The 21,748-nt window shown below is 48.7% G+C and overlaps 1 protein-coding gene across 2 annotated transcripts in view; it reads right to left on the bottom strand.

The window, feature by feature from the left end:
• LOC141117455 (CD48 antigen-like) overlaps window positions 1–9,149 on the bottom strand; it is a 91,983-nt gene extending 82,834 nt beyond the window's left edge. For both annotated transcript variants that reach the window (XR_012237151.1, XM_073610327.1), the window contains exon 1: window positions 9,019–9,149. Coding sequence is in view for 1 of the 2 variants with exons in the window: in XM_073610327.1 (XP_073466428.1) it covers window positions 9,019–9,073 (55 nt within the window). In the remaining variant the exon portion in view is untranslated. The remainder of the gene's footprint in view (window positions 1–9,018) is intronic.
• Window positions 9,150–21,748: the final 12,599 nt, after the last annotated feature.

Here is a 21,748-nt window from a genome sequence, read left to right as displayed (position 1 = left end):
GTTTCCAGAGAAGTCGCAAGCCCTACACTTTCCGTTCTCCTCAGGAACCTTTCCCTGCTGCTAGTACTGTCCTTTCTTAGGTGGGGTACCTGTCCCTACTCTGCCAACTCGCAAATGCATGCCACATCTGGGAACCAGGGTCTTAAATAAGCTCTGCCAGACCCAAGATGACCCAGTGACCCAGGAAACCATAGAGGATCCCTCTCCAACTGCAGAAGTGTGCCACCTGCAGTGGAGAAAGTAGACTGCACCTGCCTACATACATTATATTGCCAAAAGTATTGGGACTCCTGCCTTTAAACACACATGAACTTTAATAGCATCCCAATCTTAGTCTATAGGGTTCAATATTGAGTTGGCCCACCCTTTGCAGCTATAACAGCTTCAACTCTTCTGGGAAGGCTGTCCACAAGGTTTAGGAGTGTGTCTATGGAAATGTTTGATCATTCTTCCAGAAGCATTTGTGAGGTCAGGCACTGATGTTGGACGAAAAGGCCTGGCTCACAGTCTCTGCTATAATTCATCTCAAAGGTGTTCTATCGGGTTGAGGTCAGGACTCTGTGCAGGCCAGTTAAGTTCCTCCCCCCCAAACTCACTCATTCATGTGTCTTTATGGACCTTGCTTTATGCACTGGTGCCCAGTCCTGTTGGAACAGGAAGGGTCCATCCCCAAACTGTTCCCACAAAGTTGGGAACATAAAATTGTCCAAAATGTCTTGGTATGCTGATGCCTTAAGTTTTCCTTTTACTGGAAGTAAGGGGCCAAGCCCAACCCCTGAAAAACAACCCCACACCATAATCCACTGCCCCTTCCACAGAACTATACACTTAGCACAATGCAGCCAGGCAAGTACTGTTTCCTGGCAACTGCCAAAATCAGACACGTCCACCAGATTGCCAGACAGAGAAGCGTGATTCATCGCTCCAGAGAACACGTCTCCACTGTTCTAGATGCCAGTGGTGGCGTGTTTTACACCACTACATCTGGCGCTTTGCATAGCACTTGGTGAAACCCATTTCATGAAGCTCTCTACACACTGTTGTGCTAATCTGAAGGCCACATGAAGTTTGGAGGGCTGTAGCTATTGACTCTGCTGATATTTGGCTATTTCTGTGCACTGTGTGCTTCAGCATGCGCTGGCCCCGCTCTATCATTTTATGTGGCCTACCACTTCGTGGCTGAGTTGCTGTTCCCAGTTGCTTCCACTTTGTTATAATACCACTAACAGTTGATCGCAGTAGCAAGGACATTTCACGGATGGACTTATTGCACAGATGGCAATCTAACATGGTACCACGCTTGAGGCTGGGTTCACACCATTGCAAATTGGATGCGGATTCCCTGCATCCAATTCACAATAGCAGGAGATTATGACCAGCTCTCTATGGAGCCGGTTCACATATCTCCGCAGCAGGTCCGGGGCAGATTGCACAAAAGCGCTGTGCGTCTTTTGGTCCATTTCAGGTCCGAATTCAGCTCAAGATTCAGGCTGAAATCAGGCCTGAAACGATGTACCAGCACGCACCGGACCCCTGCTGTGAGCCCTGCCTGAATTCAAAGAGCTCCTGAGTGCGACCCATTCTTTCATAAATGTTTGTAATAAGGTTACCATTAATAGCACTGAATTGAAAGATTAATGCACGCTTTGTTTTCCCGAGAGCATTACAGTTTAACTTCTGTTGTATATGTTCACTTATTTCTCAATTTACATGTTGAAGTCCCATAGGACGAAACGCGCCGGGTTATTGCCTGCCAAGCTCTGCACACTGCGCCTGTTTTATGAAGTTTTTGTGATCACATTTTATATGTACACATCTTGAATGATGTCTGTACTTTTTTTTATACATAATTGAATCCTACGTTGTTTGACCTACTCCATGTGGAAGCCTTCCTGTTTTTTCTTTTATGATCACCCTTTACCCATTACTGGAGGAAATCCTTAAAGATACTTGATTTTAAGTGTTATTTGTAGTAAGGTTACCATTAATAGCACTGAATTGAAAGATTAATGCACATGTTAGATACCTGGTAGGAGAGCCTGACTGTAGGAGGAGACCTCTCATACAACGCTGGTTCAGGAGCCACTGGAGTGGGGACAGTGGTCTCCTGAGCGCAGTGGGGTAGGAGTGCCTGTTGGAGTAGGCTCTGGTGTAGCAGCAGAGATCCTTCCAGGGATGGCAGAACTGCAGGTGAGTGGAGACTGGAACAGCAGCAGACTTGACACTCAGGAGGTATGGATCACAGGAGCTGAAGCTGGAGGTGCAACAGCAGTTAGAGCGGCAGGCACAAGCAGAGTCAGACAGTCCGGGTTGGCAGGTAACTGGCAAAGGAGATCACAGCAGGCAAGGCAGAGTCGGTGAACAGGCAGGGTCGGCAACTAAGGCAGGTACAAACAGCGGAGTAGTCAGGCAGGCCGGTTCGGGATTGGAGCAGGTCGGATGGTCAACAAGCCGGGTCAGATCAGATAGCAGGCAATCAGATACAAGTTCAGGTTCAATCACGAGCTGAGACGAAGCAGCAATGTTCCCAGGAACAGGGGGACTTTTATGTGCTAAATGGCGCCAAACCGGCGCTAACGCGAATGCGCGCGCGTACGCACCCGCGCCGCGCACCCGCGCGCGCCCGAACGCCGCGCCGATGCCCAACAACAGCGGCAGCTTGCCGCTGTGTCTGAACAGGGGCGCGCCGGCGCATAGGCGTACGCAAGCGCCCAGATCTGGTGCTGGAAGATCCCTGACATTGCCCCCCCCCCAAGGGGCAGCCTCCGGATGCCCAACAGCCTCTTTTTCTCAGGATGAGCAGAGAAATAGGCGCGTACCAAACGCCTCGCATGCACATTACTGTCCGGTTCCCACGAGTTACTTTCTGGGCCGTAGCCCTTCCACTTGATTAAGAATTGGTTTTGCCCTTGCCTTCTTCTGCAATCAAGGATAGCCTCAACCTCAAATTCCTCGCTGCCATTAATTATAACAGGTTCAGGGGGTCTTGTCCCTCTAGCAGGAAAGGGATCAGGTACAGCAGGTTTAAGCAGAGATACATGAAATACTGGATGAATTTTGAATGCATCAGGTAAAGTCAGTTCATAAGAAACTTCATTGATTTTCCTTCTAACTGGAAAGGGTCCCATGAATCTAGGTGCCAACTTTTTAGAAGGACATGCAAGCTTGATATTAACGGTAGAAAGCCATACCTTGTCGCCGATTTGTAAATTCAGCTCCCCCCTTCTTTTCTGGTCGAAGATTCTCTTACCATCTGCCTGAGCCTTGGACGCGGTTTCCTGCAACAACCGGCTGTTGCGACTGAGGAACTCCACTGTACTTTGCACTGCTGGAACCGAAGACTCTAAAAGGAAATCAGGCAAAAAGGTTAGGTGAAAGTCATAATTGGCGAAGAAGGGGGATTGACCGGTGGCAGAATGTTTGGCATTATTGTAGGCAAATTCTGCTAAGGGTAGCAGGGATACCCAATCGTCCTGTGTGAAAGATGTGAAACATCTGATGTATTGCTCCAGAGTCTGATTAGTCCTTTCTGTCTGGCCATTCGTTTGAGGATGATAGGCCGAGGACAAGGCCAATTCAATCTTCAGGGTCTCACACAGGGATCTCCAGAAGCGTGAGGTGAATTGAACCCCTCTATCAGAAACTATGTTTACTGGTACACCATGAAGTCTGATGATTTCTTGACAAATATGCGAGCAGTTTCGGTGGCAGACGGGGTTCCCTTTAACGGTAGAAAATGAGCCATTTTGGTTAGACGGTCCACTACTACAAAGATGGCTGAGCACCCTTCAGAACATGGAAGCTCCACAATAAAATCCATAGAAATCATTTTCCATGGTCTGTCAGGTACAGGCAATGGTTTCAATAGGCCCCAAGCACGATTCCTAGATGACTTGTTCTGAATGCAGATGGGACAGGAACTAACATACTTTTCACAAAAGTCCTTCAGATTGGGCCACCAGAATGTACGTTGTACTAGTTCCAAGGTCTTACGAACTCCAAAGTGACCTGCCAATGGATGATCGTGGAGAAGTGTCAAAACCTTGACCCGAATATCTTCAGGAACGAAAATTTGGCTTCCCTTCCAGAACAGACCATCTCTTTTTACTAAAGTAACCCCAATAGGCCTGGCTGACTCCGAGGATGCTTCCTTAATCAGGGAAAGTAAATCTGTTTGTAGCAGTAAAAAGCTGTTTGCGGGTAAAATGGTGTCAGGAGTAGATAGTTCCTTAGGATTGTCATGCATACGTGATAATGCATCCGGTTTAATGTTCTTTGAGCCTGGACGATAGGTGATATGGAAAGAGAAACGTGAGAAAAACAGGGCCCAGCGGGCTTGTCGAGGCTTCAGGCGTTTGGCAGATCGTAAATACTCCAAGTTCTTGTGATCAGTATAAATTAAAACTGGATGCATAGCCCCTTCCAACAGGTACCTCCACTCTTCCAATGCAGTCTTAATGGCAAGAAGCTCTCGGTCCCCAACGTCATAATTCTTCTCTGCAGGAGAAAGTTTACGGGAGAAGAACCCTACAGGATGCATTATTTCTTTGCTACCTTTTCGCTGTGAAAGAATCGCACCTACCGCAATCTCGGAGGCATCAACCTCTAAGATAAACGGTAAAGATGGTTCAGGGTGACTAAGGATAGGTGCTGAAGTGAACAGTCTTTTGAGATTTTCGAAGGCGTCTTGAGCAGATTGGTTCCAGGAAAAACGGGTATTCTGCTTGGTTAACTGTGTAATAGGTGCAATTATGGCTGAAAACCCCTTGATGAATTTTCTGTAAAAGTTTGCAAACCCCACAAACCGCTGAACTCCCTTCTTGTCCAAGGGTACCGGCCAGTCCAGAACAGCGGAAACTTTTTGTGGGTCCATCTTAATGCCTGTTGCGGAGATTATTAACCCCAGAAATTGAATACTCTGTTGTTCGAACTCACACTTCTCCGCTTTTGCGTATAGACTGTGTAAGCGGAGACGACCCAACACTCTGCGGACATGCTCTTGATGCAATTCTAGGGATTCCGAAAAGATCAGGATGTCATCCAAGTATGCGATTACAAACACATCTAAGAAGTCCCTGAGGACATCGTTAATCAAATGTTGAAAGGTCGCAGGGGCATTGCAGAGTCCAAAGGGCATGACCAGATATTCATAATGCCCGAATTGGGTTCGGAATGCTGTCTTCCACTCATGCCCAGCTCGGATACGGACCAAATTATATGCCCCTCTTAGATCAAGTTTAGTGAAAATTACGGCAGTCCTTAATTTTTGGAAGAGTTCAGGTATCAAGGGCAGAGGATACCGATTTTTGACCGTGATTTTGTTTAGTTCACGATAGTCAATACATGGACGGAGAGACTTGTCCTTCTTGGTGACAAAAAATATTCCGGCACCAGCTGGAGAGGTAGAATGGCGTATAAAGCCCTTGGCCAGGTTCTCATCAATATAAGTCTTTAGTACCTCCTGTTCCTTCTCCGATAATGGAAAAATGCGTCCGAATGGTATTTCAGATCCTGGCAGCAATTCAATGGGGCAATCGTAGGGACGATGAGGTGGAAGAGAGTCCGCCCCCTTCTTGCTGAAAACATCAAGGAATTCATGATACTGTTTAGGTATGACCTGACAAAGTTTCTGGTCGGTGTCCAAACAAAGTAAAGTGGTTGGGGAATCCGAATCCTCCTTAAAGCAGTGTTCCCGACAGTAAGAAGATGAGAATTTCACTTCTCCAGAAGTCCAATGGATGTATGGATTATGGGCCTGCAGCCAAGGAATACCTAAGATGATGGGAAACATAGGAGAGGAGATGGCATCCAGGATCAGTAATTCCTTGTGTTGGGAGGAAGTAGAAGCAGGCAGAGGCAAGGTTTCCTGGGTTACTTGTCCCGATCTGATGCGGGATCCATCGGCTAAAAATACAGCTAGTCCATGGGTCTTGGTCCGTAGTGGGATGTTATGCTGGCTGGCAAAGTTTGAATCGATAAAGCAACTGCATGCTCCGGAATCAATGATGGCATTGATTGTTATAGTCCTTTCTTGCAGCTGCAAAGACAGAGGAAGGGTGATGTGAGTAGAGTTCGCAGACAGGGCAGAAAGACTGGAATATGCAGAAGACGGGCACTTACTTAATTTAACTGGACAGTTCAAGACATAGTGCCCAGTCCCACCGCAGTAGAGGCACAGATTGAGTTGCCGGCGTCGAGCCCGTTCTTCAGGTGATAAGGCAGATCGCATCAGTCCTAGTTGCATGGGTTCTGCAGAATCAGGCGTGGTATTGGCTGGATTTGAACTGGATGGAGGTACATAGCGTGTTGCTGGAAGTGGTGCTCTGGCTGTCATCCAAACAGGGCGGGATTGTAAAGCAGATCGTTCAGATCGACGTTCCCGAATACGTCGATCGATTTTAATAGTCAGGTTAATCAAGGCTTCAAGAGTATCTGGTACACCCACTCGGGCAAGTTCGTCCTATAAGCTTTCAGACAGGCCCAAGCGGAACTGGTGACGCAGGGCCGCATCATTCCACTGGGTGTCTCCACTCCAGCGTCTAAAGTCCATGATATAGTCCTCTGCAGGTCTGCGGCCCTGCTGAAGCATAAACAGAGCTGATTCAGCTGTAGCAGTCTGTTGAGGGTCTTCGTATATTTGTGCCATGGCTCCGAAGAAGGCAGATAAGGACTGGGTTAGTGCTGAATCTTCCTCAAGTAGATGATGAGCCCAGGTCTGAGGTTCTCCTTGTAGAAGGGAAATCACGAACCCCACCTTAGTGGCCTCCAGTGAGAAAGTTTGGGGCTGTAAAGCGAAGAAGAGCTTGCAGGTGTTGCGAAAGGCCCGGAACTTGGTTCGTTCTCCAGAAAATCTATCAGGAGTGGGAACCTTTGGTTCAGGTGGCAGCATTACAACGGAAGGACCAGGAGCCGTCTGTGCTGGAGTTGCGGCTGAGGAGGAGGCCAAGGGGTTAGGTCCTGCAAGGTTCTGGACTTGTCCCTCCAATCGATTGTAATTGTCCTGGAGGGATTGTACGGCTTGAGTGAGGGCCGCAAGGTGAGTGCATATCTCTTTCAGGGGAGAAGTATCTCCTGCAGGCTCAGTCATGGCTGCTTCGTACTGTTAGGTACCTGGTAGGAGAGCCTGACTGTAGGAGGAGACTTCTCATACAACGCTGGTTCAGGAGCCACTGGAGTGGGGACAGTGGTCTCCTGAGCGCAGTGGGGTAGGAGTGCCTGTTGGAGTAGGCTCTGGTGTAGCAGCAGAGATCCTTCCAGGGATGGCAGAACTGCAGGTGAGTGGAGACTGGAACAGCAGCAGACTTGACACTCAGGAGGTAAGGATCACAGGAGCTGAAGCTGGAGGTGCAACAGCAGTTAGAGCGGCAGGCACAAGCAGAGTCAGACAGTCCGGGTCGGCAGGTAACTGGCAAAGGAGATCACAGCAGGCAAGGCAGAGTCGGTGAACAGGCAGGGTCGGCAACTAAGGCAGGTACAAACAGCGGAGTAGTCAGGCAGGCCGGGTCGGGATTGGAGCAGGTCGGATGGTCAACAAGCCGGGTCAGATCAGATAGCAGGCAATTAGATACAAGTTCAGGTTCAATCACGAGCTGAGACGAAGCAGCAATGTTCCCAGGAACAGGGGGACTTTTATGTGCTAAATGGCGCCAAACCGGCGCTAACGCGAATGCGCGCGTGCCCGTGCGCGCGAACGCGCGTACGCACCCACGCCGCGCACCCCCGCGCGCCTGAACGCCGCACCGATGCCCAACAACAGCGGCAGCTTGCCGCTGTGTCTGAACAGGGGCGCGCCGGCCCATAGGCGTACGCAAGCGCCCAGATCTGGTGCTGGAAGATCCCTGACAGCACATTTTGTTTTCCCAAAAACATTACAGTTTAACTGCTGTTGTATATGTTTACTTATTACTCATTTTAATTTTTGGGTATACATGCATTTGTAGCGCTGTACTTTTTATCACATGGTTAGCAGATGCAGCCTACTGGGTCTGCTTCAGACATATTTATCATAGCCTGCTTGTTTCCTTTCCCAAAAACAACTGATCAACCATACCCCAGGTGGGGAACAAGTGATTAACCCCTTGCATCCTGCTACAGACCTTTCACTGCCACTCATTTATCTTATGAACAGCAAAATCCTATTATGTGGCAGATACACTCCATCCTCATCTGAAAGGGGTTGTTTGTTGTATGTATGTATGTATATAAATATAAATATATATATACATACACACACACACATACATACATATACACACACACACTCATATACATACTTAATGTATAAATATTCCCCCCCAGACCAATCCCCACGTCTAAACAATAATCATACAGTATATCATGATTATAGCGATTTGGATGGCGTGAGCGTCATGTACGTGTGAACACAGTAGCGTCTGGATTTTTAACATTCACAAACTTGGGAAAAATCAGCAGACTTTATTGGTTATATTTTGGAGTAATTATCCGGGAGTGCACAAAATTATATAAATGTTAAGTTGGGAAAAACTGTACAAGACAATGCATTGTTTCTAATATTCCCCCCCCCCCCCCCCCCCCAACAACAAGTAAAAATATCTGCAACAGAAATTGTTACTAAATTAATGCTGTATCTGTCTGGGGAAAAAAATGGTATGCAATATGTTGGGTTAGACTATAAACACATAAAGGTATAAAGTGTGAAAGCACATAAAGATAGTAATGCACTAAATCATTGTTTCTCAGTAAATAGCGATTATCTCTTTTACGCATATTCTTATTATCTCTTCTGTCTGTCTCCTTATTTACATTACATATGTATATTTATTACTTTGTGTTATTTTATTACTATTAACATATCAGTGCTTCTCAAACAATATCTTACATTCTCAAACAGTCCTATCTTCCTTATGTGTGTTGGAATATTTGTTACGTTTCTATAATACTGTGAGCATTAGATACTACACTTTCCACACTGTTCTCTGGGTATTTCTGCCAGCATTGATACCTAGATATTAATGTATATAATCTGTATGTACTCACCACAAGTCATGCAAAAGTACAGTAAACCGAAAAGCAGTTCTGCTCCTAAGGTCATCTTTGTGAAATGTTACAATATACGTACAGAACAGAGCAAAGCTGAGCACGTTTCACTGACTCCTCCTTCCTACTCTGAGTCTGCAGTTAGAGCAAAAGAATTCTAAGGTCCCATTTACATCTATGCTGCATGCACGATTTTGCGCGTTTTCGTCATTTTAGGGCAGCCTATTTATTTCAAAGAGCTGCATTACACGCGAAAATCACACAAAAGAAGTACACAACCCTTTTTTTTTAATCACGCTGCACCAAAAGGCACGGTGTGCATCAGCAGGGTGCATCAGGGTTCCATTAAGAATGAATGGCGCCCTCATTTTAAAAACTTGCAATTTAACCCCTCCAAACTTAGGGGTAAAACAAATCTTAATGCGTAAGCACAGTTATACACTTTGATATGTGTTAGTAAAACCGTACATATCATAACAACTACTTTGTGCAGCTAGGTGGATTATACCTTGTTCTTTTCAGGACAAATTCGGCTTTCATTTGGTGGTAAATGGTTAGGATATTTCCTGAGTTTTTTTTATTATTATTAATATTATTATTATTATCAAAGGAAAACTGGCCCAAAATAGTAAAAATAAAAAGTTTTTTTTTTTAAACCTAGCTGTTTGTTTCTTGCTACCAGTGGCGGAATTACCGGGGTCACAACAGTCGCAGTTGCGACGGGGCCGGCATTCCGCCACTGTGGGGGGGGCCCAGCGGGGTTGCTCTTCACATCGCTGAGGAGGGGGTCTGCATTGATGGGGTGGGGGTCTGCACTGAGGGGGGTCTGCATTGATGGAGGGATGGGGGTCTGCACTGAGTGGGGTCTGCATTGATGGGGGTCTGCACTGAGGGGGGGTGTGTGCTGATCAGTGGCGGAATTACCGGGGTCGCAACAGTCGCAGTTGCGACGGGGCCGGCATTCCGCCACTGTGGGGGGGGCAGCGGGGTTGCTCTTCACATCGCTGAGGCTGAGCGTGTCTCTCATCTAACAGCAGAGCAGTGCTGACCCCCACCTCATCAATGCAGACGCTGTTCTGAGGTCTGTAAAGTTTGTATTCAAATAGACATGTGCTGGGGGGAACACTATGGGGTGGGGGTCTGCACTGAGGGGGGTCTGCATTAATGAGGTGGGGGTCTGCACTGAGGGGGGTCTGCATTGATGAGGTGGGGGTCTGCACTGAGGAGGGGTCTGCATTGATGAGGTGGGGGTCTGCACTGAGGGGGGTCTGCATTGATGAGGTAGGGGTCTGCATTGATGAGGTGGAGGTCTGCACTGAGGAGGGGTCTGCATTGATGAGGTGGGGGTCTGCACTGAGAGGGGTCTGCATTGATGAGGTTGGGTCTGCACTGATGGGGGGTCTGCATTGATGAGGTGGGGTTCTGCACTGAGGGAGGTCTGCATTGATGAGGTGGGGGTCTGCACTGAGGGGGGTCTGCATTGATGAGGTGGGGGTCTGCACTGAGGAGGGGGTCTGCATTAATGGGGTGGGGTCTGCACTGAGGGGGGTCTGCACTGATGGAGGCAGGGGGTCTGCACTGAGTGGGGTCTGCATTGATGGGGGGTCTGCACAGAGGGGGGGTGTGCTGATGGAGGGGGGTGGTCTGCATTGTGGGGAAGCCTGCACTGATGGAGGGGGGTCTGTAATGAGGGGGGGTGTGCTGATGGAGGGGAGTGGTCTGAATTGTGGGGGGCCTGCACTGAAGGAGGGGGGGTTTGTACTGAGGGGGTGTGAACTGATGGAGGGGGGTCTGCAATGATGGAGGGGGGGTCTGTACTGAGGGGGGTCTGCATTGATGAGGTGGGGGTCTGTACTGAGGGGGGTCTGCATTGATGAGGTGGGGGTCTGCACTGAGGGGGGTCTGCATTGATGAGGTGGGGGTCTGCACTGAGGGGGTGGGGGTCTGCACTGAGGGGGGTCTGCATTGATGAGGTGGAGGTCTGCACTGAGGGGGTCTGCATTGATGAGGTGGGGGTCTGCATTGATGAGGTGGGGGTCTGCACTGAGGGGGGTCTGCATTGATGAGGTGGGGGTCTGCACTGAGGAGGGGGTCTGCATTGATGGGGTGGGGGTCTGCACTGAGGGGGGTCTGCATTGATGGAGGGAGGGGGGTATGCACTGAGTGGGGTCTGCATTGATGGGGGTCTGCACTGAGGGGGGGTGTGTGCTGATCAGTGGCGGAATTACCGGGGTCGCAACAGTCGCAGTTGCGACAGGGCTGGCATTCCGTCACTGTGGGGGGGGCCCAGCGGGGTTGCTCTTCACATCGCTGAGGCTGAGCGTGTCTCTCATCTAACAGCAGAAAGACACTGGCATTGTTTGTTTTATTTCCCTGCTCTCCGTGTGTCCTCTCTCTCGCATGGCATGACAGGACACACAGCTGATCTCCCCCTCCCCTCTCTCTGTGCTCCACGGGCAGTCAAGTGTGAAGCTAAGGAGCTCACATTTCCCGCGGAGAACACAGAGAGGGGAGGGGGGAGATCAGCTGTGTGTCCTGTTATGCCGTGCGAGAGAGAGCACACACGGAGAGCAGGGAAATAAAACAAACAATGCCGGTGTCTCTCTGCTGTTAGATGAGAGACACACAGGCGTACAGTGGAGCGGACCGAAGCCGCCTCACCCTCCTCTCTGGTTACGGAGGGGGAGGAGGAGGAGTCCGAGGAAGAACGCTGTTCTGAGGTCTGTAAAGTTTGTATTCAAATAGACATGTGTGGGGGGAACACTATGGGGTGGGGGTCTGCACTTAGGGGGGGTCTGCATTGATGAGGTGGGGGTCTTCACTGAGGGGGGTCTGCATTGATGAGGTGGGGGTCTGCACTGAGCGGGGTCTGCATTGATGGGGTGGGGGTCTGCATTGATGAGGTGGGGGTCTGCACTGAGAGGGGTCTGCATTGATGAGGTGGGGGTCTGCACTGAGGGGGGTCTGCATTGATGAGGTGGGGGTCTGCACTGAGGGGGGTCTGCATTGATGAGGTGGGGTCTGCACTGAGGGGGGGTCTGCATCGATGAGGTGGGGATCTGCACTGAGGGGGAGTCTGCATTGATGAGGTGGGGGTCTGCACTGAGGAGGGGGTCTGCATTGATGTGGTGAGGGTCTGCACTGAGGGGGGTCTGCATTGATGGAGGGAGGGGGGTCTGCACTGAGTGGGGTCTGCATTGATGGGGGTCTGCACTGAGGGGAGGGGTGTGTGCTGATGGAGGGGGGTGGTCTGCATTGTGGGGGGCCTGCACTGATGCAGGGGGGTCTGTAATGAGGGGGGGTGTGTGCTGATGGAGGGGGGTGGTCTGCATTGTGGAGGGCCTGCACTGAAGGAGGGGGGTCTGTACTGAGGGGGGTGTGAACTGACGGAGTGTGGTCTGCAATGATGGAGGGGGGTCTGTACAGAGGGGGGTCTGCATTGATGAGGTGGGGGTCTGCACTGAGGGGAGTCTGCATTGATGAGGTGGGGGTCTGCACTGAGGGGGGGTCTGCATTGATGAGGTGGGGGTCTGCACTGAGGGGGGTCTGCATTGATGAGGTGGGGGTCTGCACTGAGGGGGGTCTGCATTGATGAGGTGGGGGTCTGCATTGATGAGGTGGGGGTCTGCGCTGAGGGGGGTCTGCATTGATGAGGTGGGGGTCTGCATTGATGAGGTGGGGGTCTGCACTGAGGGGGGTCTGCATTGATGAGGTGGGGGTCTGCACTGAGGAGGGGGTCTGCATTGATGGGGTGGGGGTCTGCACTGAGGGGGGTCTGCATTGATGGAGGGAGGGGGGTCTGCACTGAGTGGGGTCTGCATTGATGGGGGGTCTGCACTGAGGGGGGGTGTGTGCTGATGGAGGGGGGTGGTCTGCATTGTGGGGGGCCTGCACTGATGGAGGGGGGTCTGTAATGAGGGGGGTGTGCTGATGGAGGGGGTGGTCTGCATTGTGGGGGGCCTGCACTGAAGGAGGGGGGTCTGTACTGAGGGGGGGTGTGAACTGATGGAGGGGGGGTCTGTATTGAGGGGGGATGTGAACTGATGGAGGGGGGGTCTGCACTCATGGAGGGGGGTCTGCAATGATGAAGGGGAGGTCTGCACTGATGGAGGGGGGTCTACACTGGGGTCTATAGTGATAGAGGGGGGTCTATACTGATAGATGAGGGTCTGCACTGAGGGGCGTCTATACTGATAGATGGGGGTCTGCACTAAGGGGGTCTACACTGATAGATGGGAGTCTATGCTGATAGAGGGGGGCTATACTGATAGATGGGGGGTCTGCAATGAGGGGGGCTATACTGATTGATGGGGTCTGTACTTAGTGAGGAGTATCTATACTGCGAGACGGGGGTCTGTACTTAGTGGGGGGTCTATACTGAGAGGGGGGTCTGCAGTTAGTGGAGGGGGGTCTGTACTGAGGGGGGGCTATAGTTGGTGGAGGGGGGTGCCACCAATTTTTTCCTCACCGGGTGACACTAACCCTAGTGATGCCACTGGAGAGACGCTCTCTGCTCAGAGCTGTGCTGTCCTGAGAAGACAGAGGACTCTGATAGAGGACTCTAATGGGCACTGATAGGGGGCACTGATAAGATTTACTGATGAGCACTGAAGGGGAGGCACTGATAGGGGACACCAATGAGAGGCACTGATAGGGGACACCAATGGGAGGCACTGATAGGGGACACTGATGGGCACTGAAGGAAGGCACTGATAGGGGGCACTGATGGGAGGCACTGGTGGGCAATGATGGGGGGCACTGAGAAGGCACTAGGGGGCACTGATAAGGGGCACTGATGGGAGGCACTGATAGGATTTACTGATGAGCATTGATAGGGGGCACCGATGGGAGGCACCAATGGGATTTACTGATGAGCACTGAAGGAAGGCACTGATAGGGGGCACTAAGAAGGCACTGATAGGGGCACTGATAGGAGGCACTGAAAGGGGGCACTGAAAGGGGGCACTGATAGGAGGCATTGATGGGCATTGATGAGCACTGATAGGCAGAACTCATAGGCTGCACAGATGGGCACTGAGGAACACTGATAGGCAGAACTAAGGCAGTATTGATGGGCACTGATGGGCAGTATTGAAGAGTACCGATAGGTGGCATGGATGGACGCTGCAATAATGAGCACTTATAAGTGGTGCTGATAGGCAGATTTGATGGGCACTAATAGGCAGCATTAATGAGCACTGATAGGTAACACTTGTAGGCGGCATTGATGGGCACTGATAGGTGGCATTGATGGACACTGATACATGGCACTGATGATTGGGGCACTGATTATCAGTGTAAACAATTTACTGACATTCTTGACAGTTAATGGCAGTCCTTTCCTCACACAGACACAGCGTGGGAGGGAAGGGCTGCGGATAACCGGCAAGTCTGTTTACATGTGATCAGCTGACATCACATGGTAAAGGGCCACTGTGATTGCGCTGGATGCACGTCCCAGGGGGCATGCAGGAAGCACGGTTTTGGGAGGATGTCCATGGATGCCCTCACAAAATTGGAAGCCTGGAGCTCGGATGGAAGGGGGGGGGCCATCATTGTTTCTTGCACCGGGGCCCTGAAGGTTCTAGTTACGCCTCTGCTTGCTACTACCATAACCTACCACCAAAGAACAATCCAAAATAAATTCTCCTGCTCCGGACAATTGCAGCGATACCACATATGTGTATGTTATTTGTTGTTTGTACCCGTAGTACAGCCCGGAAGCGCTAGTGCGCATTTTGTTTTTGTCCTACCTAAAACACACTGACACTGACTGACACTGGTGCTAATTTAAATAAATACATCCTGACCAAAATATACTGAGCCTGACCTTGACCTTTGACCCTTAATTGACCCAAACACTAACCCTGGCACTAACTTAGATAAAACCTTTTATTTAGGTATTTTTTCTTTATTTTTTTATTATCTATTTACTTAATTCCTTTTTACACACAATTTTTTTCCTTCCTATCTGCAAGGAAAGAGAAAGATGCATTGTATTTTTCCTCTCCATTCACAGAGAGAGAAACACAGGGGCGGGCTTCACAGTGACTGATCACTGTGGTAGCCAATCAGAAGCTACCACAGCGATCAGGTGACCTGGAATCTGGGGGCCCAGGGTTCTTGGTGAGACCTCTGTCTCTGTGCTGGGAGTGCGCTGTGTGGTGCACTCCCAGCACAAAGGGAGGTATGCATATATTCGGCCCCACTGCACTGGGATTTTTTCTGTGCAGGATTGAGTATCATTTTCACATTTTGCAACTCTATGACTCCTTTCACACTGAGGTGCTTTTCAGGCGCTTTCACGCTAAAATATGCACCTGAAAAACTCACGAAAACCTATTTTCATTAAAATCAATGAATGCTTTCACACCGGGGCAGTGCGCTGGCAGGACGGCAGGGATGGACTGGCCATCGGGACTACCGGGAGATTCCCGGTGGGCCGATGGCTCAGTGGGCCAGTTTCAGAGACAGGGAAGGAGAGATACATAGCGCCAAATGTAGCATTAAAACAACTTTCAATCCACTTAAAAAACGTTACTGACAAAGTAGGGTAAAAGGCATTGAAACACTGTGCAAGAATCCAGGCTTGTCAGCAATTTGAATTAGGAGTGGCCACCGGGAACCGATCAGGCCAGTAGATGCAGAGCGCATCGGTGTGTACTACTACTTCCTGGTGGCGGACGAATGATGGCCTGAAGGATGCGTCACCTCCCACATCCTGCATCATTTCCGGATGATGACATCACGTCCGCCCCATCATGCGTTCCACCACTACCAGGAAGTAGTAGTACACACCGATGCTCTGCATCTACTGGCCCGTTCGGTTCCCGGTGGCGGCTCCCGGTGGCGGCTCCTAATTCAGATCGATGACGAGCCTGAACTCTTGCACAGTGTATCAATGCCTTTCACCCTACTAACTTTGTCAGTAAAGTTCTTTAAGTGGAATACAAGTTGTTTAAATGCTACAATTGGCGCTGTGTATCTCTCTCTCCTCCCCTGTCACGTTGTGTGTTGGGGGAGGTTACAGAGCTGGGTTGGAGGTGCCCATCAAGTCCTGTAGTAGCACTGCATCTGCCATCTAGTGACAAGTGACTTGGCAGGATACAGGCGACGGGGCAAGTGATATGCGGCATCTGGTGGCAGGCGACGTGGCAAGTGACAAGCTGCCTCTGCTGACAAATGACGTGGCAAGTGACGTTTTGCATCTGGTGGCAGGTAATGTGGCAAGTGACATGTGGCATCTGGTGGCAGGCGACGTGGCAAGTGACACGCTGCATCTGGTGGCAGGCGACGTGGCAAGTGACACGCTGCATCTGGTGGCAGGCGATGGTGGCAAGTGACATGCAGCACCTGGTGGCAGGCAATGTGGCAAGTGACACGCTGCATCTGGTGGCAGGCGATGGTGGCAAGTGACATGCAGCACTTGGTGGCAGGCAATGTGGCAAGTGACATGCAGCATCTGGTGGCAGGCAACGTGGCAAGTGACAAGCTGCCTCTGCTGACAAGTGACTTGGCAAGTGACGTTTTGCATCTGGTGGCAGGTAACGTGGCAAGTGACATGCGGCATTTGGTGGCAGGCGACGTGGCAAGTGACACGCTGCATCTGGTGGCAGGCGATGGTGGCAAGTGACATGCGGCACCTGGTGGCAGGCGACGTGGCAAATGACAAGCTGCCTCTGCTGACAAGTGACGTGGCAAATGACAAGCTGCCTCTGCTGACAAGTGACGTGGCAAATGACATTCTGCATCTGGTGGCAGGCAACGTGGCAAACGACAAGCTGCCTCTGCTGACAAGTGACGTGGCAAGTGACATTCTGCATCTGGTGGCAGGTAACATGGCAAATGACAAGCTGCCTCTGCTGACAAGTGACGTGGCAAGTGACATTCTGCATCTGGTGGCAGGTAACGTGGCAAATGACATGCAGCATCTGGTGGCAGGCGACATGGCAAGTGACAAGCTGCCTCTGCTGACAAGTGCCGTGGCAAGTGAAACACTGCATCTGGTGGCAGGCAACGTGGCAAATGACAAGCTGCCTCTGCTGACAAGTGACGTGGCAAGTGAAACACTGCATCTGGTGGCAGGCGATGTGGCAAATGAGGTGGCAGGTGACACACTCAAGGCTCCCACTGATTCTGCATTATGGTGAGTTGAACTATTTCATGTTATATTACAATGTAATAATAGAAATAATGCGCTTCAATCATCCTGACACCATATGAACCATGGTGCCGAGAAGATTGAAGCGCCAACACCAGGTGTTTGGAGTAAAGTGGGCCGGTCTGGATGAAGTCCAGGGCCAAATTTTTGTCCCAGTCCAGCCCTGCAGGGCGGTGAAAAAACGCCCCTCTCCATTGAAATTAATGGAATGCTCTTCAAAGGCGCTCAAATGTTTTACTGGCAGTTTAGAAGAACCTCAGTGTGAAAATATCTTTCATAGGTGTCACTTTAACTACTTCCCTACCGGGCCGATTCTGACACTTCTCACATACATGTAAAAATCTGCATTTTTTAAAAAAATACTTCAAACCCCCAAACATACATTCTTTTAAGCAGAGGCCCTAAAAAATAAAAAGGTAGGTGTTGCAATTTGTTATTATCTACAGTATTAGACCCCAGATCTCTGCTCTGGCCTCCAATGCAGCTGATGAGACACAACACGGTCTAATTGGCTGCTTCACTGGCCAGGAATAGTTTTTTTTTCAAAATGTTCGCTCTTTTTTTTTTACTTATATCGCAAAAAATAAAAAAACTGAGTCGTGAATAAATACCACCAATATAAAGCTCTATTTGTGTGAACAAAACGATAAAAATTACATCTGGGTACAGTGTTGCATGACCGCGCAATTCTCATTGAAAGTGCGAGAGCGCTGAAAGCTGAAAATTGGCCTGGGAAGGAAAGGGGTGAAAGTGCCCAGTACTGAAGTGGTTAAAAAACACCCCATTAGCATTTATGGCTGTGGCCATCTTGAGTAAGGGCAGATGATTCATGCAGCATTTACTTCCAGGAACCCATCTGCCCTTAGCTCAGGCATGCATGCAGGAGAGCGTGCTTAGCAGAGAACCCCCCCCTCGCCTCCTCCCTTCCTAAAGACTCCTGGGATGTATGACATTACCTAGGCAAGAAAATAGGAAGTACCTGAAGGAATGTAAAAAAAAAGTTTAAAACAAGTAAACATAGTGACCAACTGTCCCTGATTTCGAAGGACTGTCCCTGATTTGGAGCAATGTCCCTCTGTCCCTCTTTCTTCCTCATTTGTCCCTCATTTTGGTCTGATTTATATAGTTGTATATAAAATGCACTTTTTATCTATCAAAAAGTGTTTCCCAGTGCTAAACCTTTTATCTGATTTCTAAATTGTTGCATTGGTAAATTTCAAAAGCCAATATAAACTAATAGTAGTGGTAAAAAAAAGCACCTGTGGGTTTAACCAATCTTGTTTTTTTGTACAGTTATCCTTTAGGGGGCGTGACCAGGGGTGTGTCCTATGCCTGCATACTTTTGCTGATAGGTGTCCCTCATTCCCAGCTCAAAAAGTTGGGAGGTATGAGTAAATATGATATACTTTCCTATCTATTTACTAATGTTATCAATATAACAATTAAACATAAACAATGTTGATTGGGACACTGAAGTTCCACTTGAAGTTCTCATCGTTTCTGATTTCTGATCTCACAGAGAAGAAAAACAACATCATTTCACTTCTCGCTGTTCACTGACAGAGATGCCACCGGCTGGGACAGTTCTGGGCTCCCTGTCACCTTTAGAAGTGATTGAGTGGCTGTCAAATCCTTTCTACATGAAACACCATTGCTGGCTGAAAATGTTGATAACAGGATGATGCCTGTAGTTGCATGCATCATCCCGGTACAACCACCTAAACCCCAGGATGTCATATGACGTCCACCCAGAGGGAAGTGATTAAAGGCCCATGTACATCATCAGATTAGAGTTATGACCCGTACACACGATCCAAAAATCATCCGACAGATCATCCGGCTTTTTTTGCATGCTGGTCGCATATCGAACATGGGGAAGTTACTAAAGTCCCGAAAATTCCCGTACGACAGAATAAAAAATCGTAAGTGATGTCACGTGTTGTAGTGCATTTATATTGTATTTTTGGACGACAACTATACTGATTAACCACTTTAAGACCAGCCGCCGTTGTTTGACGGTACAATGGCTCTCCTGCAAGAATCACTGTAGCTGTACGGCGGCTCGCGCAGGCTCAGTTGCAGGCGGGCGCGCCCGTGGGTTGGGAGGACTCGATGTTCTGAAACCCTGCTGTGCCAAATATTGCTTTGCCCATGTGCCAAGGTCTTCAACCTCTGCTGTGCCGAACACTGCTCTGCCCGTGTACCAAGGATTTTAACCTCGCTGTATCAAACTCTGGTATACCTTGTCTGCCTCATGGACTATCACCCCCTTGCTGTCCCATATTGCCATCCTGAAGTTCACCCTTCATTGCTGTGTCTTCTGTTTGTTCTGTGGACTCCTACTCTCCTACTGCCTGTACCCCGTGCCCCCCAATAAACGCCCGCATAACATGTTCCTTGTGATTTTCCTCTTTGTTCTCTCTCTCTGCGCTCCTAGTTCGTCAGACTCTCTTTACTCACATTAAAAATTATTTCTGCAGATCCTGTTGTTTCCATAACACCACCTGCTCCATATAAACAATAGAAAGCAGTTAATGAGGACAAAAGCCGTTCCGGCCTGTTATCACACAGCTAGCAGCTGTTAGTTCTGGATATTAGGTTATGTTTTGGTAATTTTGCAAAGGGCAGTTGTTAAAGCTAAACTACAGGCATATATATAAAAAGCATAATTTAATGAAATTCCATCTTGTATACAACTAGCATGCGTACCTCAAATTGTCCTGATATTAGCCTCCTGTCACCCCCTGTACAGGAGCACTCTGACTTAGAGGGACAACACCTGGAGCAAGTCAGGGTCTGCTGCATACACGTCAGAAGCAGGGAAGAACAAAAACAAAAAAAAAAAAATTGTGCTTCGAGGTTCATAGCTCGGCAACCTGGGGTCAGAGGAACCCCAAACTTAGGGGGTAGGCAGCTGAAGTCCTACCCCACCACTGGTCACTGCCACCTACTGTATAGTTACGGAGATATGGGGCTTCTTGTGCAGCCTGTCAGAAGCTACATACAGAGCGGCCAGTTTAAATACAAGCTGACACACTCTGTTTGCAGCAGACTGAGAGGATGAGCTCACAGTGCCTCTCCTCACTTCTTGTCAGAAGCACTGAGCTTAATGGATAGCTTGGAGCCTTGGACCAATGGTAAAGCACCACTGGAACAAATTGTCCAATAAAAATGCTGAAGTGGAGGCTGTCCTCTCACTGCAGTGTCTAAAAGACAAATGCTCCCTTCCAGCCCAGCCCTCTTAACTAGAAAGAAAGAGCATGGGTTTATGGGTATACGATTTACCCATAATCCCATGTTTTTCTCACACAGTTAAAGGAGAAGTCCAGTCTGAGCTCCTTTGGCTGGGCTTCTCCTATGGGTCACAGGAGTGCAATCCCCTTTCCACTCCTGTGACCTGTTTTCAGCAGAGAGCGGTCTGAAGTCTGCTCTCTGCTGACGTCACACATCTCAGTCCAGGCACTGCATCATCCCCACTCTGGGAGTCTGGACCCGCCAGGTGCCTGGACTGATGGCAATGTCAGCCTCTCAGCGAGCCGCTGAGACGGCCGCTCTCTGCCTCTCCACAGCTCAGCGCTCCAGTGAGCGTGGAGAAGCTGAGCAAAAGAGCTGCTGATTGACAGTCAGCAGCTCTCCGCTCAGGAAGGTGAGAGAAATGAGCCATCAGCAGTGTTAGATTGCTTGATTCTCAGTGTAAAGACGCCGGGGGACATATGCAGCATCGATCCAGTGCTGCATCCACCTAGGTAAGTATGAATAGCCAATTAAAAAAAAAAAAACACACATACTTCTCTTTTACGAGGGAGATTGAGAAACTGCTGCCTGCTGAAAAGGTACTGTTATAATCAAGCTAAATCATATATTTATATGCTATATGTTATAACATAAAAAATATTTTTTTATCCATTTTACTGTGAAAATACTGGTTGGAAGTTATAACTTCAAACTTCAGTAATTGGTCCGTTAAGCCACCTGCTTGAGTACAGATTTTGAAAATATAGTAAATTACCTTAAAAACAATATATAATAATTATTTGTATAATATTTACTTATGGTAATTAACCCCTTGCCACCCAGGCCAATTCTGACACTTCTCTCCCACATGTAAAAATCATAATTTGCTAGAAAATTACTCAGAACCCCCAAACATTATTATAAACACATATATATATATATATATATATATATATATATATATATATATATGCACACACAGTATATATATATATATATATATATATATATATATATATATATATATATATTTAGCAGACACCCTAGGGAATAAAATGGTGGTCGTTGCAACTTTTTATGTTACACGGTATTTCATGCATATTAAAAAAAACACTTAGCCCGATTTTTTTGTATAATGTGAAAGATGATGTTACACAGAGTAAATAACATCTCACGCTTTTTAAAATTGCGCACGCTCGTGGAGTGGCACCAAACCTAAAAATCTCCATAGGTGTTGCTTTAAAATTTTTTAAAGGTTACATGTTTAGAGTTACAGAGGAGGTCTAGTGCTAGAATTATTACTCTCACTCTAATGATCGCGGCGTATGCAACGTG

The sequence above is a fragment of the Aquarana catesbeiana genome, linkage group LG13, assembly GCF_042186555.1.
Source record: "Aquarana catesbeiana isolate 2022-GZ linkage group LG13, ASM4218655v1, whole genome shotgun sequence".
Taxonomy (NCBI): domain Eukaryota; kingdom Metazoa; phylum Chordata; class Amphibia; order Anura; family Ranidae; genus Aquarana; species Aquarana catesbeiana.
This window is presented reverse-complemented; position numbering and strand designations above follow the sequence as displayed.